General features: G+C 36.4%; 2 protein-coding genes across 2 annotated transcripts in view; one reads left to right on the forward strand and one right to left on the reverse strand.

The window, feature by feature from the left end:
* LOC121412027 (macrophage mannose receptor 1-like) overlaps positions 1 to 27642 on the forward strand; it is a 55316-nt gene that overhangs the window by 22233 nt on the left and 5441 nt on the right. Inside the window, exons 22-47 of the mRNA XM_041604940.1 lie at positions 817 to 933; positions 1457 to 1570; positions 2194 to 2235; positions 2703 to 2879; positions 10087 to 10246; positions 10760 to 11001; positions 12277 to 12436; positions 13602 to 13723; positions 14293 to 14442; positions 14703 to 14860; positions 15130 to 15279; positions 16191 to 16327; positions 16702 to 16850; positions 17089 to 17297; positions 17997 to 18154; positions 18471 to 18526; positions 19947 to 20123; positions 21049 to 21093; positions 22126 to 22313; positions 23368 to 23438; positions 23869 to 23963; positions 24486 to 24728; positions 25826 to 25977; positions 26542 to 26647; positions 27036 to 27150; positions 27415 to 27541. Of these exons, the coding sequence (XP_041460874.1) occupies positions 817 to 933; positions 1457 to 1570; positions 2194 to 2235; positions 2703 to 2879; positions 10087 to 10246; positions 10760 to 11001; positions 12277 to 12436; positions 13602 to 13723; positions 14293 to 14442; positions 14703 to 14860; positions 15130 to 15279; positions 16191 to 16327; positions 16702 to 16850; positions 17089 to 17297; positions 17997 to 18154; positions 18471 to 18526; positions 19947 to 20123; positions 21049 to 21093; positions 22126 to 22313; positions 23368 to 23438; positions 23869 to 23963; positions 24486 to 24728; positions 25826 to 25977; positions 26542 to 26647; positions 27036 to 27150; positions 27415 to 27541 (3620 nt within the window). The remainder of the gene's footprint in view (positions 1 to 816; positions 934 to 1456; positions 1571 to 2193; positions 2236 to 2702; positions 2880 to 10086; positions 10247 to 10759; positions 11002 to 12276; positions 12437 to 13601; positions 13724 to 14292; positions 14443 to 14702; positions 14861 to 15129; positions 15280 to 16190; positions 16328 to 16701; positions 16851 to 17088; positions 17298 to 17996; positions 18155 to 18470; positions 18527 to 19946; positions 20124 to 21048; positions 21094 to 22125; positions 22314 to 23367; positions 23439 to 23868; positions 23964 to 24485; positions 24729 to 25825; positions 25978 to 26541; positions 26648 to 27035; positions 27151 to 27414; positions 27542 to 27642) is intronic.
* Positions 5283 to 8816, reverse strand: LOC121410969. Its single transcript, XM_041603380.1, has 2 exons — positions 8370 to 8816; positions 5283 to 6241 (listed from the first exon to the last, which is right to left on the reverse strand). The coding sequence occupies exons 1-2, from the start codon at positions 8663 to 8665 to the stop codon at positions 5587 to 5589; spliced, it is 951 nt and encodes a 316-aa protein (XP_041459314.1). The 5' UTR covers positions 8666 to 8816; the 3' UTR covers positions 5283 to 5586.

Genomic DNA, 27642 nt, shown 5'->3' on the forward strand with positions numbered 1-27642 from the left:
TCACAGAATGACCCCAGTTGGTGTGTGAGAGACCACACCCTTAGGTGTTTAAATTTTATCCAAGAGATTAACACCAAGCAGTATTCAACGAATGTCTGTTGTATACAATTGCGTCCAGTACTAACACCCCATAACTATATATTTAAAACGAGTTTTTGAAGGGACTACCTCTGCAAATATTGAAGTTTTTGTTTTAACACAAGGATTGTGTATGTCATGAACATAAACATCGGGAACTTGAAAAAAAAAGAGGAGTCAGGGGATTCGTTGTATTGACGCATTGCAATATAATTAGAATAAAATTTCGACTGAGTTCTCATTATGAAGAAAAAGTCTTGAGTTGCGTGCCTTTATATCAACATCAGTCTAAGAACCATACTGAAGGAGCGGAGTGTGTATACATTTCAAAAAATTGAATACATTATCAGCAATATCACCATTTGATAATGTTGATATTGTCATGATCAATATTATCATCATTCTTATTGTTTTCCTTATAGTATCTAAATGTTATTTTAATTTTTATATATATTTAATTTCACTTATGTGATTGTTATTACTAACAATAATAATAAAGATAGCATTCATTATCATTATTATCTTTGTTGTTTATAAGTATTATTAGTAGTTATATTATAATGAGTTATAATAAATCTTAATATTATTCATTATCATTTTTATTATAATTGTTATCGTCGTCGTCATATTTCGCGATATCATCGTGACTTTATATCATTATTGTTATACCATTATCATCAATAATCTGATATTCTTTGAAGTAATCCATAAATGACTCAAATATCTTTTTCAATATAGGCATGATCTCATTATCACCGGTAGAAGGTTTCTGGATAGGAGCGAACGATATATTTCAGGAGGCAGGCTGGGAATGGACAGATGGAAGTCCTTTCTCTTACTTAAATTGGCAAACAGGTACCTTCATTGTCACTAAATAAATGACTTCCATTTCTTCAAAACATGGGGGATTTATGCTTGTTCTACAATCACATAATACCATTTCTAGATGAACCGTCTTCATTTGGTCTAAATCTTATTGGCCCATGTTTCATATTCTTAAATTGAAAATATTCGGTGTTATTACAGGATCTGTTTTCTCTATCATTGTGAATTCGATTTTTTTTTATAAAGTATTTTTTCGATTGGGAAATTGGCAAATATAAATCATTTTTTGTCTGATATGATGACAAATTTATTTTTCACACGTTATTTATAATAATCTATATAGAGAAAGTAATAGTTTCAAGAAGTAAAAAGGATGAGTAACAGGCTTATTGCCATGTTTACACAAAGATTACTAGAAGGTAAGAAAGAGTTTGTTGGTAATACTTTCCTTGTACCATCGTGTTTACAACATTGCATTAATAACGACCAGTTGCATAATAAAATATGAAATTAACTTTATTAAAAAAGATCTGTTTTCATTTTTTTAAACTAGGTCAACCAGATAACCTTCAGGGGATTGAAGAATGTGTGTATATGGCAAGAGGAAACGGAATGTGGTCCGATGAAAAGTGTGATCTTACGTTTCCTTACATCTGCAAGAAAAGAAGTAAGATTTTTAATATCCATTATAATATTTTATCAAACTGTCAAATGTGATATAAATCAATGAACAAATAGAATGCAATCGATTCGACTTTGACCTACTACCCACACTAATATGATTAAATGTTTAGATGAAGTCACATGACGAGTCATTTATTTTAGCATACAGGCAAATTTGCTGATGACGGTTACTAGTGGCCGGTCATGTTTTTGATGACTGATTATCAAATACAAGGTTCAACTTCATTATCTTCATGGAAAACTTAATCTACATCATTTTGGTCGGGCTATACTCACTACTGGTACCTACGTAATAGTTTTAGAATTGTTCTAAGGGTGCTTCGTGCGAAGAATTTTTTTTTTAGAAATATCCTCAACCCACGTACGTTTTTACGTTTGTATGTTTACACGATTTACCCTGTCACACACACCCTCCTAATGTTGCTGTTCTCTCTTTATCTTGGTAAACATGGAAGCAAGGAAATACAGGCTTATTGTGACCCATGCCTCATTTTCAAAATTTATCTCCAAACACTTACAAATGAGAAGTAAATAATATAATTTCAACCATGCTGCTTTCTTGGTTTCATTTAAAAAAAAAATATGTTTTTTTCAATTTGTACACAGGCAAGAATACCATTGGCTCTTCTGTCGCACCAACAACCCTCGGTAATTATACATTGCTTTTTGATTGCCTGTGTCTTGTCTATCCGGGGAAGACCTATTTTAAAATGATTAACTTTGAGGTATTTTCTCCAGGTATCTTATTGTCAATAGCATGGCTTGAGACTTATTTCTTCACCATAGAAGGGATAATCAATAGAAAATAAGTAATAATAATAGCAGGGCCCGCTGGGAGAACAGTTTTCGGAACTGAAGCGGCTTCCCTGGGTAAATATACCTATATTATTATTATTATTATCATTTACAAATTAATTCTGTGTTACTCTACAACGTCATTTTTCGCTCTGAGGATGCCACAAACTTTTCGATGCATATGCATTTGTCGAAGCTGAATTTAAGTGTTTTTGCATGTTTTATTTTTTTTTTTTTTATAACTCGTTTAATAACTATAACCCTTAAACTATCCAGGGAACGATATTTTTATTCCATAAGTCTTAATCTATACCTTGCAGCCCCCGGATCTTTGTGTCCAACGGATTGGGAAGGCTACGGCTCTCATTGTTACTTGGTACAGCGAGACTTTGTGTCATGGAGTAAGGCTAGATCCAGTTGTGACTTGCTGGATGCTAAACTTGTTACCATACATAGCGAAGGCGAAATGACGCACATCGCCGGTCTGCTTTCAAGAGGTATGATCGCACGTTGTAATTCAGGATTGCGTGTGTGGGTGAGTGATGTGGGTATTGAGGGCGTGTTAGAGAGAGTACATGATGTCATTGGCGGCGGAAGCCAAAAATATTAGGAGGGGACCACCAAAGTTTTTTTAAAAGAAAAAATTGAAGAAAAAAAAGGTTATCAACCAAAACTTAGAGGGCGGACGCAGGAAAAAAAATTGACAAGCTAGCAAAAAAAAAAAGAGTTATCAACAAAAATTTTGTCGTCCAGCCCCCCACCCGCCGCCTATGTATATGTGCGTGAATGATGATGAGAGAGGTGGTGTATATTACTAAAGGGTGGAAGTATAGTTCATGGGAGGGTGTTTATAGGCATGCAGAGTGGCGTCCAGGGGTGGGACAGGGCATTTTTTTAGTAGTAAGAGAAATAGTGGATAACAAAGCAAAAAAAAACCGAGAAGAAAGAGGGAAGAGTATTAAAATGAGGGGTATTAATTATTTGATGACATTATATTGCCCCTTTTTTTAACAAAGAAAATAATGATGAGACATTTAGCATGTTTATGTCTCCTTGTCCCCCTATCAAATTATCGCGGCGCCGCCCCTGTACAATGAGTGGGTGTGTACTAGCTTGGGAGTGTGTGTGAGAGTGTGTTTGTGTGCGAGTGTGTTGAGGCAAGGCGGCCAAGTGGTCTAATATAGCCGCATGAAAGTCCGGGAATCGATTTTATAGGCACCATGAGCAAAAATATTACTCTGTACTGCTCTTTTAATACACATTGAATAAATTGACACTATACGGTATACAGGTTTCTCATATAGAGGAGTAATTTGACAGTTACAAACATGTACAAATCAGACATCATTTAATGTTTTTAGATGAAAATCATTGTCAGAAAGATGTGAAGCAAGTCTCGAACATCAGGCTTCTGAATCAATGACTTCCAAAAGTAGCTGGATTAAAGGAACATTTGATATGTTATCTATGATACACCTTATCAATGATTCCCCTTCAATATTGGTGCAAGATTTACACAAATATTAAAAGAACTTTTTTCCAACATAAGAAAAGAATGAGTGATATATCAATTGAAATGTTGCGTTTAAACATGTAAAATGTTGTAATACATAAGAACAAGCGAAGCGTACAAAATAACCATTGACAAAGATGTCTGAAAATATAGCCTGCCTATACAAACCTTTCATTTCCCGAAAAGTGTTTGTATAATTTTACTACTTCCACGTGACGAGTTTTTTTGTGTGTAACCTTTATTCAGATTACAAGAAAAGTTTGCAGAATGAACACCTAAAGCGAATGAGAAAGAAATTAAATATAGTGAAACTTTTTCTTATACAATGTTAACAACATACATGTACATGACAAAAATTCTATTTGAAGAAACTTTCAATTACTGTAGGTTTTTTTTAGTATTTAGGATTGAGTGACTCCATCTCATAATTTATTTTAAAGTCGAATGCAAATTACATTCATTTGATATTCCCATATCATGTGTTGTAATATTGATATTAATATCTCTTCTTTTTGCTACGTGATTTATATGAATATGTAACATTTTATTAATTTCCTTATGTATTGTTATGATTGTACATAGCGCCATTCTTTACAAGAATACATTGTTATCATTGTTATTATTATTACTATCATTATTTTTAATATTTTTTTCTGGAACCAAACTGTTGTCATCTACATGTATTTTCTTTTTCAAATCCTCCAGAAAATATACATCATTGCAATGAATTATGTTTTAAACAAAAAGAAACGTCATTCGCAGCGATGGTGATGCAATAATTATACTACTACCTCTACCACTACTACTACTTCTACTACTACTACTACTTCTACCTCTACTTCTGCTACTACTACTACTACCTCTACTACTGCTACTACTACTGCTACTATTACTACTGCTACTACTACACAGCAAAAACTGGTGTTGACCGGTGTTCATAGAGGACCACACCAGTTATTTTACACCGATGTTAAATTGGTGGTGTTAGATTTACACATATAGGTGTTATTACAACACCTTTTGTTGTTACATTTACACTATTTGGTGTTATGTTTAATCTCTAGGGTGTAATTTTAACACTTCAGGGTGTGGTCCTCTATTGACACCGATTGGTGTTAGTTTTAACACCGCAGTTTTTACAGTGTTATACTACTAGTGCTACTACTACTGTTACTACTACTACTACTACTACTGCTACTACTACTACTACTACTGCTACTACTGCTAATACTACTACCGCTACTACTACTACTACTACTACTACTACTACTACTACTACTGTTGCTGCTACTGATATTCATATCATTCTTAATCACTATTATGAGCAACAACAATCATAAAAAATAATCATTCTAGTCCTTACATTTTTCCTAGAAATTTTTTTTCTTCGTATTTGATGGGTGAAAATATATGGATTTTAATGAATGTCATTAAGTATATTGACAGATGAAATGGAGAACTTCGCACCCTGTATAGTGGCCGTGTATATGTACAGCCGGGTTTTTTTCTCAGGGAGGGGGGGGGGCACTATAATTATACATGTTAGACAGGATATTTTAGCTTTTTATAAGATTTTGAGCGTTGGTGCGCTCTCCTTGTGAACTTCAAAACAACTTTGCATTTCATTTTTTTTTCAATATTTTGTTTAGAGGGATGCCCTTGCACCCGCTGCATATGATCATCATCAGAAACTAGACCTCGAGTCTCGCTTCATACATTTCATTATAGTATTTCATAGCCAGATCAGTACATTTAATGACGTCAGGCTTAACCTCGTCACGTGATGGCATCTTGCTAGAAGGCAAAAATTCGCTGCTCTTAATAGCGGTTTCGTAGAAGTGTACGATCTTGTCAACGAAACCATCGGCGTGGACCATCCAGCTTTTTGTCACTTTGGTAGACGAATCCCATTTCAGGAGAGATTCGTTATACGGCAGGCCTGCTGCATGGCAGATCTTCGGAAGCATTACAGATGGATTGGACAGCAATTCATCGCTGTCGAAGATTACTGTTTCTTGACCAAGCACCTCTTGGACATACTTCCACATATCGTAGAGGTCTTTGAACATCATCGAACCTGATCCATTTGCATATGGGTAGCCTTGGTCAAAGTCGAATGTTTCTTCGACTGCAGCTTCCCCGGTTAGTAGACCCAGAGCTGATAGTTGGTTGAAAATCGATTTTCGTGTTGAGTTGAACACACGGAGAGGATGACGTATCAAGAAGATATGCTTGAAGCCTTTTGGGATAAACTTCTTCTGCTCATGAGAAACAGCGAGAGCCATATCCTTGACCAAGACGTGTCTGCCAGTTGATTCCTCCAGCAGGTGGCCAATGGATGCATAACTGTTGATTAAATAAGATAAGATTCATAACAAAGAGGGACCATAATCAGCCTTTGCAAAATCTGTCTTACGCATCTTCTTATAGGAGAATCCGAACCATACAAAAAGTTTCATATATGGGAATAATTATAAGTGTTTTTTTTTTACTACATTTCAATATTTGTAAAATTCTTCCTTTTTTGTGGGGGGTTAATCTAAGGGTCATCATTCTACATCTTATTGAAATAATTAGAATGATAATAATATTAAAACATAAGTGGCGAGAAGGGTAAAACATGTATAATTTGTGGTGCTAGACAAAGTGTAATAAGACCGACCCGAATATTTCTGAGAAATCCACAAAAGAAACTCGAAGTTGTTTACCAAATTAAACTGTTTAATTTGCATGTAGTGAAATTTGGAAAAGTGTTTTGATTTGAAAGAACTATCTAAAAGAATATAACTTTTTTTCCACGTCTTTTTTTGCGCATTGCAACTGACCGATTTTTAGGATGTCATAGCGTCAACAATGTACAGCCTTTCTGTATGCATTGTTTAAAGCCTTGGTTGTCAGGTTATGTTCAGAAATACTCCCGTTCGAATTCATATCAGATATCAGAAAAACAACTAATCAGTGCGTGAGCGTGAGTTATTTTTTATTTCTTATTCAGGGGTGTACTGACCTGAAAGGGGCACATTTCAAGCATCGTTTGAAATTATTGAACATTAAAGCACGATGCGTGAACCAATTTTGTACCAATCAATGGAAGAAATTGTTTAAAAGCTACATTGTTTGGTATACTAACTAAAAAACAGAACTTTAAAACACCTTTTATAAACGCTAAAATGAAACATTCCTCGTGAAATAAATCATGTAATAAATCATAAATTTTAAGCACTTTCTAAACAATAAATGCGGTATAATATCTCATTGAACACAATAGTCACGATAATGCAGGAGCAAAATGCGATATATATGTATGTGTGTGTGTATGTATATATATATATATATATATATATATATATATATATATATATAATATATATATATATATATATATATATATATATATATATATATATTTATATTTATATATAAATATATATATATATATATATATACAGTGCGTCCCAGAAAAAACGAAACCGAGATTAAGCGATGATTTATCATAACTTAATCACAAATACAATAGACGAATGATCTACCAATGTAAAGCTTAGAATCTCCTCTTTCATCTGATATTACTTAGATTAATTTGTCATCCACGCATGAGTGAGCAAAAACAAAGTGGGAATACCAAAAAGTCATTTGGCGGGTTGTATCTGAATTTCAAAAAGAAAATAACATGCCTAAAAAGTTCAATATCTGTTCTTTTATTTGATACCTTAATCACAAAAAAATTGTCAAGAAGTAAAAAAGTTAGGTTCCCTCGAAACAATGCTTGTATTTCCATAATTTCATTAACTAAACGTGTTTTTACGGGTTCCCCACAGAAGCTATCGCATGGTTAACAAAAGACTTAATGCATTGCTGCATTTGTCAATGAAACGGAGTGTCGAGTGAGTTTGAACGCTAACCTGTAAAACCTCTTCATTTTATGAAATTATTGACATTCAAGCCCTAATTCAAATAACCAGAACTTTGTCATTTCTTGACCATTTTCTGTAACTGAGGTATGAAATTAAAGAGCAGATATTGAACTTTTTAAAAATGTCGTTTTCTTTTTGAAAGCCAGATACAGCCCACCAAATGACTTTTGTTATCCGCTCTTCAAATTGTTTTTGCTCACTCATGCGTGAATGAGAAACAATCTAAGTAATATCAGATAGAGGCGATTCTATGCTTTACAATGGTAGGTGATTTGTCTATAGTGTTTGCGATTTAGTTATGATAAATCATCGATAAATCTCGGTTTCGTTTTTTGTGGGACGCACTGTACATCTAGCCCAGACTTTTGCCTATGTCTAGGACAAATTTGAGATCATGCCCACTCTGTCGCTCCTCGTTTACTTTCAGGCATATTCTGGTAATCTACAAAAATGTGGAATTTTTCAATAAAAAATGTAGTAACCCGCCCCCTCCTAATCTACACCAGTCCATCACCACCCGTATTTTGACTCCTTATGCATGCCACTTATACCATACTTACGATAGATATTCTGGTTTGGTGATAGTACCCAATCCAAATTCTCTAAATTTATCGGCCACACCCTTGAACATCTCCTCATTTCCTTCGTATTCGTTCGGTAGTTCAAATCCATACATTTGTTTAACGTGCACTTGGGTAGCTCTGCAGTTGCAAAAAGGTTCAAACCATACTTCTATGTCTTCAATAAAGCTGAGACACTTTGAAAGCGCCGTAGAAATAGTGCGGGGTACACACCAGATGATGGTTCGACTTCCATCGCGAGAACCTCGACCTTCACTAGAAGAAGACGCTGCCATGTTGCCTGATTTACAGAAGCCAAGTTGAAAATTGATATCTAAGCACGCTGTTACAATAAATGTAATCCTGAATGTTGAGGAAATGGTATGTGGAAGAGGAAGAGGTCACGCTTCACAACCTTTAGAATGACGCTGAACTTCATGCTTACCTGAGTATTTGTCTATGGCAAGGATTATAGGCTATAGTTTAATCATTAATCCCTGATGGAAGATTGAATTGTATAATCATAGCATAGGGAAACAAAGCGCTACTGCTGGTGAGTTTAAGCTTACCTTAAAAGCATGTAGAGAAGAATAAATACAATGTCAAAGCCAGGGGGTCACTGCCCCTACAAGGGAGACTCCATGCTCATACATAGACTTTAAAAATGAACCATGAAGAGGTAATCATCCTTCGATCTCAGGGTGCCTCAAAAAAATATTTTGGCATTTTTCTCTGATACTGATTGTGCCTCAAATATCATTGGATTTCATTGTAGAATTTCATTTTATTTCATGTAATTGTCGAATAATTCTTGGATCAAACTACAGTTCATATGCATGCACTGGTAGAGCTAGGATCTATAACCCCGAAGAGAAAAACTTATTCAAGATTTTGCTCTTTCGAAGAAAAAAATATGTCAGTCTTGGTTACCTCCTCATATAAATGATAATTTTCTTCGAAATGCAGGACAAAATTATTCAGAAACGGTGCCCTCCCTAATCCTGTTCGTGTGCTTAATAAATATCACAAGTCTTAACTGAAATGATATGTAATTTGAAAATTCTTAAACGTTTTATCTACATGCTTTGTAATAGTGAATTCATTTTAATAACCATTGACGTATCATGAATGATTTTATCAATTTATTATAAGCATTCTGTTATTTATTCATGTTAATTAATAATTTACTGTGCAAATCTTACTTGTATGTGATTGTCTCTGTATCTCTTTACCATATATGTTGCAAATGGTACCCTGTAATGCATGTGTAATTTACGCTTTTTTTTACTGTGATACATGTCTATTAAAAAACATTAGGTAAATGAATGAATTCACATCATAGAGTTGAAAAGGTTTACCTTGGTTTTCCACTCATTTTGGCAATTTTGACAACTTTTTTTTTACTGAATACATGTACATTGCTCGTCCTTTTTGCGTGCTTTTATGTTCGACCATGGAGTCCACATTCCTATGGCACCCCCCTGCGTCAAACATTCATGAAAGTATATTTCATACAAGCACTTGGAAATTGAAAAAAAATCTAGAAAATTTTTCTATTTATTTCTGTAATTTTTACTGAAACGATTTAAAAGTGTGCATGGTCACGAACTATAACAAATATATTTTTGTAATATTAATCCGAAATAGAACTAATTTGGTCATTATGATCTCTTGCTTGAAAATATCACTGTACTCGATGATATTTCCCACTCTTTAGAGAGTCGTCAGTACTATTTCTTTGGCGCCAACGACATTCAGAAACACGGTACCTGGACTTACGGGAACGGAACCAATGACTCACCGCTTTCTTACCTCAACTGGGCCGACGGGCAACCAGATGATGTTGGAGGCTCTGGCGAAGACTGTGTTAGTATGCAGTAAGTAGGAATTTATAAATTCAGTTATTATCATTAATCTACTGATTGAACCAACTTAAAAACTAATATAATGAAACCTTCTCGGAGCTTCTCATTCTTAAGATTTATTCTTCATTTCACATGAGCCCTACTTCTGTCATTCCGAACTTTCCGCATTTACGACGGGGTAACTCTACAACACCGATTCCTTTGAAAATGCAAGTCAAATCACAATGGAGAGCAGAGAGGCTTTGTCGAAAGTTGGTGGAGCAGGACGGCATCGGAATCTCTAGACTCTTAACAACGACATATTGGCAATTGTTCGTCCGGTGCAAATCTTTGGATGATTTGATGTCCCAGTCCACCAACTTTCGACAGAAGCCTTTAAGCTCTCCATTGTGATTTCAGTTGCATTTTCAAGAGAATCGATGCATTGAAGAGAGCTTTCCTGGGGTAAATACGTAAACTACCTATTATTCAAATGGTGTTCTGCACACTCATGGTCGTTACAATTTTTTTTACACACAATCTTAGATACGCCTACAACTGGTTATGGAATGATGAGGTATGTGAAAAGAAGTTCCAAGTGGTTTGTGAAAACGAGAACAACGATGGTGATGGCCGTTTAGGACGATACACAGCTCATTATGAGAGCATGACCTACGCTGAAGCACAAGCTCACTGCGTCAAGTATGATGGTTCTATGGCAACAATACAAAATGATAAGGATCAGAAGGACATGGTCGAGCTCCTCAACTCCATCTATGATCCTTTCAGTAAGTCTACTATAATGGGTATCGTTGATTCCAAAAAATAATGGATGTTTTCCGTATAAATCATATAACCAAACGTCGTGCCAGGTGTTTGTCGTGATATTTCAACGAAATACATTGTAATTACCAATTAGCTGACACCATACCTGAAAAAAAAACACACTGGAAATACCTTTAATATAGCTGTATGTTTTGAACTAAGTAACAATTCTATTCACTAGCCTGGGTATCTGTGGCAATCATGGATTTATAGAGAGCATGATGTAAACTTCCTTTCATCTACCTTTCATCTTAAATTCCTCTCTTGGTGTTGGAGAACGCTTGCTACTGGGTAAACACAATCATATGATATCGAGTCTTGACGCATGAATTTTCAATCGGTAACAATCAATCACATGATCGAACATGGTAGTAACGTATCTTGTATTCCTTAGGTCTTTACACCGTAACACAAAGTTGCGTTGGATTACAAAAATGAAAGAATTATTCTGATTGTTTTCGAGACGGTCAACAATTATTTTGACTGGTCATTGTCATTTGGCGATTGATTTGAACCTTTGCATTGTGGAGCAATTGCGTCCATGATGGCAAATCAAACACAGTCAAATCAAATCTTCATCTGGTAATCAATAATTAGTCCTATTTCTTTCTTTTAAAGCCCAAATTAGATATATTCCAAAAAAATACATATGAATACCAGGCCAGTGATTAACATTATATTTGTTTATTTTCCTCTTTACTCTTATTTATGTTTCTCGCAATTTTATTCTGTATTAATATACATGTATCACGTGTATAAATTATGTCGTTATTGTAATCTATTTGTGTGTTTTGTGATATAATACTATAAGTTTGAGGAAATAAGGCTAACCTGAAAAGAGACAGAGCCTTTAACAGAAGACCAGGGGCCCGTTGCATAAAGGACTTGCAACTGTTGTAACTTTGCCATAATAGCAACTACCATAGTAACAGGGCTCAGCAGCAAATCAGAATCAAGGTTTCCATGGTAGCTGCCATAATGGCAAAGTTACAACAATTGCAAGTCCTTTATGAAACGGGCCCCAGTTAGAATAATTATGTAGCTGCCAAATGCTCCACGAACAGCAGTAAAAGTACTCAGCACCATTATTTTGAGAAAACTATTATGCTAAATCTCCAGCAATCAGGTTTTATGGTCAACTCATAAGGAGGTTCTGTATCTGTTTCGTTCCATGAGAATAAATGCCTTGATGAATCTTCATGAATTCTGTTTCTTAACTATGACTCGGAATCGTTTAGAATCTGATATCTTCTGGCTTGGTGTAAATGATATCAATCGTGAGGACCATTGGGTAACAGGAGGTGACCCCGATAGTTCAACCACTCAGACATTCTTTAAATGGCGTCAAGGTGAACCCAATAATTACCAGACTCCTGGAGAGCACTGTGGTCTCATGGCGTAAGTTTTCACTCTATTAAGTTCTCTAGGCTTGACATACACTCATACGGGGAGTTGAGAACGTGCATGCATTGTTTAGCCTGTGATTGGAAACTTTCCATAAATTTCGGAAAATTCCCTTGTCATTGTGATGTTATATGGAATCCGATTTACACTAATTTACTCATGAGTTACGTATGACCATTGTATATGACGAAATTGAGCATTTTATTTCGCCGTTATACAAAGTACATTTTGTGGATAAAAAAGGCCCACTGCTATTTGCAAAAAATATTACTATATTCTCTCTTGATCACCAACCATAGCAAAGATAGTCGAATTTATGCAGTGAACCAGCAAGAATGTGATTCATATCCAGAAGATATTTTATAAATGCAGTTCGATTAAGAGCTTAATTTTTTAACTTAATTTTAACTTAAAACAATTCCTTTTTTTATTGGCAAAAATATTAAATTCAAAAGAAAATGCCATGAGATAAAATGCAGTTTCAGAATGTCCGTACAAAAAAATAACTAAAATATAAAGGAATATCGTCATGAATGAAGAATAAACATACATAAAATATAACATGTATACATGAATGTAAAGTTTACATTAAACCCAATTCAAGATGTGTCAGAAACGGAAAAGTATGAGATGATATTGCCAAACAGAATTAGGGTTTCCTCATTTTTTTCGCTATTGTAAAGTATAGGCGGAGGATTCCATTCTAGAAAAAATGTCATTTTCACAATTTTTTTCAATTTGCTGTCCACACAAACGAGGAATTTTAACTTGTTTTGTGGTAATGATAAAGTACGACTTGGTAGTCATGTAAAAATGACAATAAAAAATATGTCGTCCACGTATGAAGTAGAGGTGAAAATGTTGCGTTTCGTACGGGAAATTTCAGAGTCCTGTACGACACACAAAAATTTCACCTTAATTCACCAATAACCAAACACTTTTTGTTGGTTATCAGTTTTTCAGTTCTTCACATGACTGTCCACTATAACTTTATCATTGAAAAAACAAAATTTTATAGCTCAAGCATTCTAATAAGAGACTAGAAATTGTTGTCGAAATGTCCTGCATGACACTCGCCCAGGCATCTACTCACAAACATACTGCCATTGAATACAATGGTCGCATTTTTTTGCATTTTCTTCTTTATTGGATGGCCCAGACCTGTTGATGAGTCCGATCCTGATAACTACAAGTTTGAATGGTATGACTGGTCATGTGGAAACGATGAGAGGTTCATATGCGAGGACATCGATCCGAATAGTAACTACTGGGGATCGGGGGGTGAGTTTAAACCCTTACAGTAATTTCTGATTCCCTTAAAGAATCGAATATTTCAACTTGATAGGATGAAATATCAGAACGATGTAGCAATTAAAGGGTTTGCGTGGCTCAACCAAAAAACATAGGATCTCGATCTCGGAAGAACCATGGATTCCTAGTTTAACATCCATATGTCTTCGAAACCTACGGCTCACATAGGATCAACTGTGTCTCAACTGGAACTTGCCTTTTGAAATGCTTTCAGTCATAAAATAAGTACATGTTTCAGTGGACGGTTACATCGAGTGAACAAGAAGCCTCAGAAAACATCTGTGTCGAACAAAGCTGCAATTCTAACAAATACAGAAAAAAATTGTCTCCAGATCCTGGATATGATAAACAAACTGTCATCAACATACGTCACTATTTTCATGATTATTGATTATTTATAAGTTATGATAACTATACATATATATATATATATATATATATATCAACATTGAAAATATGATTTACACACAACGAATTGCAATTCAGTGAATTTAGCTAAAACAAGATTTCAAAGACGTTTATTGACATTACACCTGCAGGCCATCGCTACTCCGTTGTGAACGAGGCAATGACATGGTCTGAGGCAAGTTCCTACTGCAAGTCAAAAGGTGGTCGCCTAGCACAAGTTAGGACTTCATCCGACCAGCTCTACTCCATTAATAGGATGTTGTCTGCTAACAGAGAAAAACGTAAGTATCATATCATTGCTGCTTGAGCCAAATGAATGCATATCTATAGGTAAAGAGGTGTTACTGGTTAGACCTAGTCCTCTTGGTTGTGCATCAGAGTACTCGCAGTTCAAATGTAATAATTGATTGAGAAAACAATTATAATTTGCCGTTCACGAAACTTATGGCCATAAAATAAAAAAAAATAAGATAAGTAAAGCAAAATTGTATATGAAAATATAATACTACCAATGCAAATACTGTTTGTGCTTTTCACACAGTTCTGTCGAGTAAAGGGGCTTGGATAGGACTAAATGATCTTTCCCATCAGATGACCTTTGAATGGGCAGATGGGTCCGATGTTACTTATACAAACTGGAATGTAGGAGAACCTGATGACTTTACCGACTCTCAAGATTGTGTCTTCGCATATTCACAGGTAAATAGTTAACTTACTGAGCACATATATTTGGAATAAAGTGAGCATTGATTAGTTAGGATGTAAATTTCGTCTGCGGGTATGTATTTGGTCGACCATCACTGTTGGCAATCAGGCTTTTTAAGTTGGGGATATATCTTGCTGATATGGTTTGATCTTGATACAGTATCTCACTCTTAACTGCCTTAGAATTCTTGTCGTAGAGATTTGTCATTTTCTTTGATTATAATACATCTTTTAACATCATCCTGTCTTAATACTCTTCATAGAGTGGGAAAGACAGCACAGGACGGCAATACTACGCGGGGAAATGGGCCGATTATGACTGCAAATCAGAAGACTTTGGCTATGTCTGTCAAAAGGAGAAGGGACATTTCAACCCTTCAGAGATCCCTCCACCTGAATATGATTGCCCTATGGTAAATCACACATGGAATACACACATCTATTTGCTGACCATTCCTTAATATTCTCTTTCAAATTTTTCTTTCATTTTACTTATTCTCTCTTTCCTTTCTTATTTTTCTTCTTCCTTATTTATTTCTATATCATCGTTTAATAATCTCCTACATTCATTCCCCTTCCTCCTTTTATCCTGATATTCTTCTTCTCCTCATCTTCCTCATACTTATATCTCCGTTTTAACATCCTTTTGTGTGCCATCTTCTCTTCCTTTTATTGTTCTATTTTCGTAAAAAATGTAAAAAAAAAAGTGTTAAGTGTAAGGGTTGAGTGTTCGTGATATACCGAAACGCAACTCGAGTTCATTGAACCTTTATTGAATTACAAATGTATATGAATAATACAGATGATAAGGTCTGTATAAATCTTCAGTATCTTTATATTATGCGACACATTTACTTCTCGCGAACTCCATGTATGTGTGAAATAATTAGAACAATCTTTGCTGCATATCCATTATTTTCTATTAAAAGTGATACTTCAACATCTTACTTTGATAGAGATTCATCCCAATTTACATCAATCAGTTTTGGTATGGATAATGAAATACGGGGCCCCGTAAGAAAACGCTTAGCGCTTGATCATCGGGCGTAGTATTTAATAATTAATTACATTGATAAAGCTTACGAGATGCAAAATACATTGAAGGCTAAAATATACATCATTATTTTGCTTATAGAAGAGAAGAGGTTTACATACATTTCTAAATGACTTGAGAACGGTGTTTTCTGCCTATCCAAACCAAGAAGCACTAGCGCAGACAGTAAGAATAGCTATTGAGTGCCATTCCTGCTTGATTGGATCACATATATGATTAATTTGTGTTTACTTAATGTAATCGAAATTATAACAAACTTTATACTCGTAGGGTTGGATTGGAAGCGATGTCTATTGTTACAAACTCCTGGAAGGCCAGATGACATGGGACGAAGCTCATGAGACCTGTCGACAGGATACAGATCATGGCAAACCCACCAATTCCACTCTAGCCTACATTCCAGATTAGTAGGTTGAATTTATTACAAAGCTTGCTCTCTTTGTTTTCAGAAATTTTCTTAGAAAATTATGTAATCATAAGGGTGACCACAATCATGACAATGTCAAGAAACCCATTGTAAAAAGAAATGATAAATTTAAGAATTTCAAAAATCGGTTAGCATTTTTTTTTTGCAAGTCATTTGGAATCACCAATCACTGACAGATGCATACATTTTATCTGTCTCGATTCCGTTAATGATTTTACACCGTGTTTCAGGTAGAAATACACATATTTATGTTTTTTCATGATATACTTCATTAGTTGATTTAAGACTACCTGGTTTATTAATCTTTCAAAATAATCATTGATATGTTTACCTTATTTGGATTGGACTGTATAGCGAGGAGCAAACTGTACTGGCTGAAGCTTTACAGGAAACTTCCGGTTTGTACTGGATCGGACTGCATGGGACCGTTACAAAGGGAACGATGTATGAATGGGTGACTGGACAACCCGTGACTTACACAGCGTGGGACGAAGCCCAACCAGGTACGAACACTTGAATTTGAAGTTACGCGTTTCAGGGACAGAAAATAATAAATTCTTGAATCATTTCTCAAAACCTCAAACCCTCCTACTCTTATTTTTCAATTGTGTCACTTAAACAGACGAGCTTCAAGGTTACACGTAATGAAAGTGCATATGCCAGAGCTATGACCTAAATAATATATTAACATTCGGGGGATCTTTCAATTAATGTTTTTTTGTTTGTTTGTTTGTTTGTTAGGAAGTGACCAGCACCCATGTGTGGCCATGTCTGCCGGTGCTGGGGAGACTCGAGCTGGACAGTGGGACGACCAGGATTGCGGAAGTAGATACTCGGCGATATGTCAGAAGCCAAGAAGTAACGGGTTACAGCCAGATATTCCCGTTACCCCATCGCCTACAGGATCATGTCCAGGGGGCTGGGAAGCCTTTGGAAGCTATTGTTACCTGGTAGGCATATGAATTAGGATGCAGTTACAGGCATCATAGAAGAAGTCGCTGGAGTGGATGGAGAAATATTTTGCACAAGGGAGAAACAATTTCCAGGGCTTGCAATTGATGGGAGGGAAAGTCATAAGAAGGGGCATCACTTATTCAATGAGCTCTCTAAGAGAGTCCACTTTAACTCCGGAAAGACAGTTATGTTTTTCGAATCAAAAGACTTCTGTAAAGAAATATAAAGAGTCAGTTAATCGTATATTATTTTTATTAAAGAGCAAAGTTGCAATTGACTCTTAACATTCATAACCTTCGATGTGATCTGTGTATTGCGATAGTTCCTATTATTGTAAGAGATATTTAGTCAAGATCGATTGGAGTCAAATAAGGCATTGATTTCGTACCTACTTTTTATTGCATCAAGTGCTGGGACAAACTGCTTTGATAGATGGGTGTGGTGCGTGTGGGTATATGTTTGTGAGGGTGGGGTAAGATCAGGGACAGTTGGGACCAGAGGGTGAGAAGACTATGTCAACGTGTAAAAGAATGGAGTAAAGTAGCACACAGAGGGCTCTGTAGTCGATAAGATCTCTGGTGAGAGGGATAAGACGAAACAGGATAATGCCTAGGTTCTATATCCAAAGTTCTAAATTAATGCTTTGTGCAGTAGGCTCAATGATTTATAAGATACGTTGTTGATTTTGTTCCAAGGTGGTTCGGGAAACAAATGAGACGATGCGCAGAGGTCTAAGCGACGCTTCTTACGACTGTTACCTCAGAACTTTAGGTCAAGGCACAAGTCTTGGTAGTTTCCATAGTTGGGAGGAAGAAGAATTCGTCGCGGGATTAGTCAAAGACTTAGAACCGAGGTAACATATTCATCAGCAGCAGCCTTTAGATATTAGAATCGGGGAAGACATCGGAAAGCTTGGACTAAAGCAAGCTAGATAGATTCTTTAAAAAGGAGGAAAAAACGGTGCTGAATATACTGTATACCATAGTTTTCTACTGTCACTTTGTGCCAAATTCCAATGAAGAGAACAGTAAATACGAGATTCATTAACTAAAGTAAATATAAAATTGACATGAACTTTATTCAAAGTGGAGTAACTTTATTTTGGATACAATTTCTTAGATTTTTTTTAAATAATCTATTCCCAATATTTGAATGATTAATATTTACAGTGTTGATCCTGAAGAGGGGTTCTGGTTAGGAATGTCATTGTCACCCACATACAGTTGTAAGTATAAAAAAATACATTCGATTATTTTTATCTGAGTGGCAAAATTTTATACATCCAACTTCAAATAGCATTAGCTCTTTGGTTGAACTACTCAAACTGTCCAAGACGGTAGATTCGTTTTGAAAAAAATGCATTATTTTCCACCACTTTATAAAGCTTATACCCACAACAATCATGTGAATAATAACAAGAATTGAGTTAGTCTTATGCATTTCATTGAAAATAGATTGCCAAGGAATCGAAATTTTCAGTTCTGCTTTCCAATAAACCAAGTTGTCATAGTAAATGTTAAACTGGTTAAATAAATTTATTCCGTATTTATCTTTGTGTCATCAAAGAGATATATATCAAGACTAATTCCCAGGTATTGGTAAAACAATGCCTTCCTAGTCTGTTATACAGACTCTGAATGGCTAATGAAGTGGAAGGCGAGCCACATCTGCAGTTCCAGTAGACCTAGTCTTCTATGCAGAGTCCTTGAATCAGCTGTGATACACACACTGCAGATGGTGGGTCTACAGTTGTAGACTAATGCCTTCCGGAGCCGATCGCAATTAATGTATGTTGTGTAAAAAGATGACAGGTAGAACCAGGTTATCATGTTATGGGTTGATTAAAAGGCATCAAAATAGATAATCTGTTTTAATGTTGCATGTAGAGTATGCCGAGACTCTGTCAGCACCTATAACCCATTCTAAATTGCATGCCACCAATTTGGCATCAGTGTAATTTTCATATTACAGTGTTACTACTTATTTTCAATATATGGGACATTGTATACGTTTATCATAACGACTGTAACTTTACTACCTGATACAGAATAGTTTCCATGCAAATACATGTATTAGTGTAACTATCATATGCTACAGTCATACCAAGCCGACACATGGTATGGCGATGGAAATAACGGATAATTATTTGGTCTGTCTGGAGTGGGTTTCGTCGGTATGGTTGTGTTATTAGGTTTTACTTCCGTACACCTTGCGATTGCTCTGCGGCCAGGTTCTGGACTAAATCATGGTAGAGATTGATGCTACTATTGAAACATGGAATTTCTTATCGTTCAATGTTCTAAATCAAAATACGAATGCCTATGTTCATATCTGTGAATTTGATCATCCTTATTAGTATAAAAGCGAATTCAATATCTAGTCGTAATGACGTTATAGCAATCGTATGATTGGCAACGATTTGAAACTAATTTGGTCTTAACTCCAAAATAATGGCTTGCAATCATCCCAAAAATTTATGTAAGTATTCTTTCAGTTAATTTGAACCTCGAATAAAATATAGCTTTCATTCACATTTTCAGAAAATGAGCAAAATGAGATTTGTTCCAAAATCGTATCGTGGACCAGTCGTAAGGTGTGCGGTGGCCTTTATACACAACACTAACATTTTCCCCTTTGTTCTACAGATTTTTGGTGGTACGATGGCAGTCCGGTGCAGTATGTTCACTGGGGTCTTAATATGCCTGAAGATAGACCTCAAAACACTTACGTTGGGCTAGTAGCATACCCTGCATCTAACGGAAAGGGATGGGAATTCATCGATTCAGATTCCAAGCGAAATTCGATATGCAAAGCACCCAAAGGTAACTAAAGCCAGACTGACACTTGCACGACTTTTGGCCACGATTTCACGAATGCGTGCCCGTCAGTGTCCACATTGACACGAACTGGCAAGACGAGTTAACGCATAGTTTGCGCATAGTTTACGCACTTCCTGCATTGGCACGACGAGTTTGCGCAGTTCGGACGGTGTCGTGCTTAACTATTCGTGAACACGACGTGAGCTGTTCTTGAACTATTTGTGACAGTCGTGGCATGGCGCGCACTGCCACGCAATGGCACGCATCCTCCCGCATCGTCCCGACGAGTTCACGAACAGTTTGCGCATAGTTCACGACCCGGTCGCTAAATTTTGTCGTGACCAAAATTTTGAACATTTCAAAATTCTTTTCCCGACATGGCACGCAGTCACGACGTGTTTACGCACACTTCACGCCATTTCACGACTAGTTTGCGCACTGGCACGACTTGAGTCGTGCCAATGCGTGAGACAAAACCGTGCAAGTGTCAGGCTGGCATTACATAATTATATTTGACTTTGTATTTACGAAAGTCTTTTCGTTTATGTCTTGGATGTTATTGCTCATTTAAAAGAATTGATAAAGACAATATAGAGGAATTATAACAGGACACACGGATCTCCTAAGAATGGACATACACTTCCATAACGCAATGAAAAATACTAAACACCACATTTTGTAAGGATTGAGTAAAAATTGCTTTTATCATGTTCCTTGTGCCTCTGATATAAATATTTCTTACATTATAGTAAGACATTGACTTTTAGCCAACCTTGCCATTTTTCCATGCCGTTTCCTATTTGCATATGTGAGATAACTTAAAACACGAGTTTTGTGCATGTTACCCACCCCCAATAAGTGGTTCAATATTAAGTAAGTAAATGATTATGTATTTCACTTCATTATTTGTTTTTTTTATATATATTAGATACATACGTGATGACGACGTTACCAGATGTTTCACCTGGCCTGTGTGAGTATACGTATACGGAGTTAAAATTTCAAAGTGGATTGAGATAGAACATATACGTGAAAGGTCAAGCCCATCCTAAAAAGAGTTAATATGGGAAAACTGAAAAAAAAGATTGAACAAGTTTTTACACTGCAGTCATCAAATGTAAGCGTAAAAGGTTTTACTTAATATTTACATAAAACGGTGATATAACCATCTTGGGTGATATGCAAATGAAGGAATGCAACATGTCACACATTCACTATTTCCGTCCCTCGGATAGGACGTTAAATGGAGGCCCTGTGTAGAGGAGAGTCACCACCTTTGTACGTAAAGAACCCACTGCACTATTCGTATAAGAGTAGGGGGAAACCATGGTGTAGTGGTCCACATGCATCCTTAATCAGTTATATCGGGTGGGCCTGGTGTATGTTTCATAAAGCTGTTTGTAAGTTAAGAACCAGTGGCGTACCTAGGATTTTCCACGGGAGGGGGGCATAACCGTCCGCCAAAAAAATTTGACAAGCAAAAAAAAATAGGGGGGCAGGGATACGTCCTTTGCATGGGTTCTGAATCGTCAGATGGGGGGGAGGCAGACTGCCCCCCCCCCGTAGGTACGCTAGTGTTAAGAACGACTTTTGATCCTTTCTTGTGGTAAATGGTATATTAAATTGGCGATGGTGTATGGTCTGGCGCGTAAGATAGGTTCACCATTCGTTCTTAAAGTCACTCTTGCGAACAGCTTTATTAAACGGCCCCCTGTGAGTCAAAGTGATTCAGTTCGCTTTTCACCTGCAAGGCACAGGTGACGCCAAACAAATAATACTGATAATAATAATGATAATATTTATAATAACAATAATGATGATAATATTCTTTTAAGTAATGACTTTGCACACACTTACACACGTAGTTTACCCGTTTCCGAACACACACACACACACTCCTGCATGACTGTTTCCGAACACACACAAACGCACTCCTGCATGACTGATAAATTGAGCAAACGCAATAAAAAATGTTTTGGTTTTTGTGTTTGAAACTCCGTAATAGCGCCTAAGTGTGGTGATGATTGGCACAACTGGACCTACAACGCAAACTTGGATACCTGTTATAGATTCATGGGTCTAACTGAACAAAATAGGGCCATTTGGAAGGATGCTGACGCGGGTTGCCAGGGTCAGAAAGCTACATTGGTCTCTATACATAGCCCGGAGGAGAACAAGTTCGTGCAGGAATTGGTAAGAAGTTACAGATTCTAAGTAACCATGGTAACCTGAGCCATATTCCATCAATCTGACCTATGTAAGCTACTCTTTGAAGCAAATGAAACCCAGCCATTTTTGGAAAAAAATCAAATAATCAGGATAAGAATTCATAGATGTGGAAGTTGTCTACCATTTATGGATAAATTATATATGTACGGTACATTTGAAAAAAAAATATTCAAGCATATATAATGGTTGTGTATCTCGTAATCCAATTGTTCGGGAATAACACCTTTTAATTGCGGAAGAGTTCTATGGAGGTTTGGTCAGATACCTATTTCTCAGCCAATCAAAATCAAGGAATGTTGTCAGATTTTAAATCTTTTGGTTATCAAACAATCATGAAACAATCTCTAGCCAGCTTTCCATGATTACGCGATCACAAGTCATGATAGTTTGAAGTACGGCTTTGGATGTGCTCTCAAAATTTCATACGCACGTAGTTACAAGAGATAACCTTTCTGTAAGATAATTGGATTGCAGAACTTAATTTTCTTTTTCTGTAAGCACCAATTTTAGTTGGTTATATATTCAAATGTATGAGAATGAGATGTAACTCATTGAAAATTGTGCAATGATATTTAACTCAAGGGCGTAGACTGCATGAGGATGCAGGGGGTACACGTGTCGTGCACCCTATACCGCTGAGGCAGAGGAGTTCCGACTATTACCCAAACCGATGTTGTTTAACACTTCTCTGGTGTGGACATATATAGATTCCGGACTGGTGTTAAATCAACACCGGAGTTTTTGCAGTGTACGCCCTTGTGACTTATAAAAAAGAATTTGGTGTACAAATTAATGTTTGGTTCTTGTGTAAGTACGACTGTTGTTTACTCGACGTGGGTATTATAATGTAAACCATGTTTAACTTTGATAATTATCAAGGGTACTTTATATCAACCAATTAATAAGCAATGACAATACCGCGAACAGTTAATTTCAAATAACATAATATATCAGTGAAATGAACAAATGTACGGGCATGCAAGCTATTAACAACTACATATCTTGGTCTGAATCACAGGTAAATAGAAATTTCTTTGATGCTGCCTGGACCGGTTTGAACAGTCACACAACAAGCGGAGGAGGTTTTATGTAAGTGTTTAATTTTTTTATCATTTTTAAAATCTTTAATAAAGCCTAACATAATTTCTGAATAAGTAAAGACATTTCAAAATGCAACAGAATAATGTTGAACTTTTAAACAAAAATAAATGCTGCGAACTCAACAGACTTGTGTGTTAAAGATCTTCACACGTAAGCGTAACTTAAAAAACAATAATTGGAAACCAAAATTACATTCTTACGATAGTTGTCTGCTAGTCATTTGTGACTACTTTTGTAACTTTGCTTGTGGCTTCATTAACCAATCACAGAGGTCATTCTTTCAGATCTCATAAGCTCTAGGCTCTGTTTCTACTGCATGGCAGTGATTGGAGGGGTGCGGATTAAGGAACATTCTATTGGGGACTTGTTTATTACATATCAAGGTCATTATTTCTTGATTTGATATATTTCACTCTAGATGGGCAGACGGTTCTCCTGCTGATTACTTCCAATGGGATGAACACGAGCCGGGAGATGAAGTCAAAATGTGTGTCAAACTTAACGCAGAAACGGGTGAGCCGACAAATACTTGAAACAAAATGTAATATTGACCCGTGACACAAACGTTTGCAATCAGATCAATATTTAAATAACTATTTTTGTTGGTCACTGGTTAATCTCTGGAATGAAATGTGCATGCAACAATTTTTTTTTTACCTCAGTGTCCATGTCTAATGATATCAAAAGTGGTTTTCATCTATCCCGAGCATGTTTTAAGGAGGGCTTTTGAGTTGTAGGTGGGTGGTTTGAGGGGGAGGTAACGGCCATAGAAGACACAGAAGAAGCAAGTGGAGGAGGAGTGTAGGACGGTTGGGTTGAGGATGGATGATGCACGTGATTGGGCAAATTGGAGGGAGAGGATTAGGGCAATTGCTGCGAGTGTGCATTTGAGGTGAATCCCCCCCCCCCCGTTGACGGGGACAAAATCAGATTCAAAACTTTGGATTCATAATGATAAAACGCGATTGTTCTTTTGATGAAATATAAAGTGATTTTTTTGTTACGTGGAATTGCCCTTAATCGTCATAAATCCAGGTGGCTGGAGACTTGAAGAATGTGATACTCAGATGGCGTACGTCTGTAAGCGAGACCCAGGAGGGCATGCTTACACCCCCGCTCCAACACAGCAAGGTGAAGGGTTCTGTCCAAAGAATTGGTTCACCTGGGGCAATAAATGCTTCCAGTTCATCGATTATTGGGAGACGTGGACCAACCACAGGAATATCTGTCAGGGCCTTGGCGGAGACTTGGCCAGTATTCGAGATAGTAGTGAGCAGGGTAAGAAGAATGGGTCTTGATAATCAACTTTCAATTAATGGAATCGGGAGTGTGAATGTGATCTTGCATTGATTGTGTCATTTCATGTTTATCTTCTGCAGATATGAACATAGGGGATGCTACATGAAACGTGTTTGCAATCGATAGCAAACATATCAATTGTAAATTTGTAGTTTATTATAGTGAATTATCTGCACGAAGCATCCCGACTATGCCAAAAGTCGAATTGGAAGTTTTATTGATTGGTCTGGGAAGTAACTTTGATCGAAATGTGGGTACAAAGTCGCAATAAATAATCCAGCCCTACCTTCTTTGCCCGGTAAACCGATTTAAAATTGTTCTTGTAGATTTAGGTCAAGTCACTCTCGTTGCAAAAGTTTTATAGATTCTTAGTGACAGGTTCATTTTCTTGTATCAAATCTAAATAAGATATTCAATAAAATATCTTGGTTGTTTAGATAAACAGTAATATCAAGGAATATGATGAGCTTTAAGAATTTATTTTTGCTTTAAAAATGTAGTGACTTTTGAAGACAAACGTCATTTATTACCTAATGAATTACGTATGTATCGGAAAGATCTCGTTGGGGGTAAGGTCCCAAAACGAAACCGCTCATCTTGATTAACTCTGAGCCTGTTCACCACATTTACATGGTCAAATGCAGCAGTGTACCTAGGTTATTTGGTGCATGGTAGACGAGGAAAATTGGGCCCTTTCCGACATTTAAAGCCGGGGAAAACGCTAAAATTGTGCCCTAGCTTTCCGACTAGACAGGCGCTGATATCGCACTCTTTCAATCTGTTGACGCTTATAGTTAAGTTCGTTAGATTTAAATTTCCAGAATTTTGATCCCCCTGTCATTTTCCCCTACATTGCGACCCTATAAAATTGGTACCCGGGGCACGTGCCTCGTTGGCCACGTGCAGGATATGTAACTGATTGAACTTCCAAGTGTTTTTATGTCTTATTATCACTATTATTTTTACTTTCATCTGTTGCCCTCTTCAAGTTGAACCCTTCAGGAAATTTCTCCATTGTCCTTCCTGCCATGACCTCGTTATCTATTCCGTGATTCAATCACACATTTATGTTACAGCTTACATCGTAACCCTGTTGGAGAATGAACCTTACCCGGTCTGGATAGGATTAAACGACCGAGAGAGTGAGGGTCTTTTCACATGGTCTGATGGTACACCAGTCATCTACACAAACTGGGATAGGAATGAACCAAATGACAATGGCCACAGTGTATGTAATCATCATATCCATCCAAATTGATTAATCACAAAGTCCATAAATTCAGATATTTCATTCTTCAAAAAATATAACCATCGCTTCTTCCTTTGATACTGACAAAGATATGCATACTTTTTGTGACAATGAGTGATGCATGTCCAGTTTAAAGAGAGTAAATTATACTGTACACTTTATTGTGAGTAAAGACTTGTTGTTGAAATCTGAAAACAATTATTGGATTTTAGGCCCACTGTTTTCGACCAGGAATGCTATAAACCAATAATGCCAGGTATACTAGTATGACATGCTGCTACATTAAATTGTGAAGTTGTGTATTTAGTCATCATTTACATGACATCCATATAATTTCATATTAAGTTGGATATTCATTTTTTAAATTAAGTTCACATTCCTCCCGTGTGCCAATGTCTTTAACTGACACAAATGCATTAGCGGGTAAAAGGAACACCTACTGTCATACACCACGCAAAGAATAAATAATTCGATTCTACAATATTTCAGTGACTGTTGTTTATGTAAATCCCATTATAATAACGTGATTCTTTACTCATGTAGGAAGATTGTATCGTCATGTTTGGATCAAATAGCGGAAACGATCCTGGGGTTTGGAATGATGCCGAGTGTACCCAGAAGTACAAATCTCTTTGCCAGATACCTAGAGGTAATAGCCTCTGTCAGTCATATCTGTCATATATCAACTTGACATATATGCAGTTTTACTGTGCGCATGTTCCCTACTAGCACATACTTTTTAGAATCGGGTATTAGAATTTTGGTTTTCAAATAATGTTTAAAAACATTTTTTGTATAAAAGTGCAACGTTATATTGCTCTTGCAACATTATTATGTTAGTGTGAAACATTTTAACAAAGTTTGATGTTTTGAATACAAAATTATAATATTTCCATTGGAAGCGAAAAATAGACATTTATATAATAGAAACATATAGGTACTAAGAACAAGTGTTTGACAAAAGCATATTTCCCCAATTCTTTAATTATTATTATTGCAATCACCAAACGTCACTCATTTACTTTGTTTTTGTCCAGATGCGGACGGAACTCCACCTAGTCCAACGCTTTCATTATGTGGCTCCTACCATCATTATGGCAACGCTTGCTACAAAATTCACAACGGAACCTACACGAGGGAACAAGCTAAGAAGTATTTTAAGCATTTTTAAAGCTTTTTTTAGGGTCAAGAGAAATCACAGAAGCATGTAATGTGAATTGTTATAGAGCAGGTTTCAATCGAAACATAACATTTAGTACAGTAGGCAGATATAGTCTTGAAAACAAAAGTGAAGAAGTTAGATTAAAACTCTTGTCCTCTTTACTGTTCATCCTCTCCCATAATAGCATTCAATACTGTTTTCAACACTGTCTCCCCATCCCTCCTCTCCCTCCCCCCTTCCCCCTTCCCCTTCAGGAAGTGTGAATCTGATGGATTGGGATCCACCCTCGCATCTATCAACTCCATCTATGAGAACAATGAGATCAGTTTGATGCTCAACAATGCTGGCATCGATTCTCCCATGTACATTGGCCTCATTCGGGTGAGTCAGTCTGCTTATTTACTTCATGGACTTACCACTATGCATCAGACTGTGTCAGAAGTACTTTGTTTAAATTCCTGTTAAACTTCGTTTCCTCTCCT

This window comes from Lytechinus variegatus, chromosome 3 (genome assembly GCF_018143015.1).
Source record: "Lytechinus variegatus isolate NC3 chromosome 3, Lvar_3.0, whole genome shotgun sequence".
NCBI lineage: Eukaryota > Metazoa > Echinodermata > Echinoidea > Temnopleuroida > Toxopneustidae > Lytechinus > Lytechinus variegatus.

Bases quoted from the DNA above. Each gene is read 5' to 3' on its own strand.
- LOC121410969 (XM_041603380.1), bottom strand. From the start codon at position 8,665: ATGGCAGCGTCTTCTTCTAGTGAAGGTCGAGGTTCTCGCGATGGAAGT. The intron at 6,242-8,369 runs GTAAGTATGGTA...TTTAATCAACAG, and splicing joins ACCAAACCAGAATATCTATC to TTATGCATCCATTGGCCACC.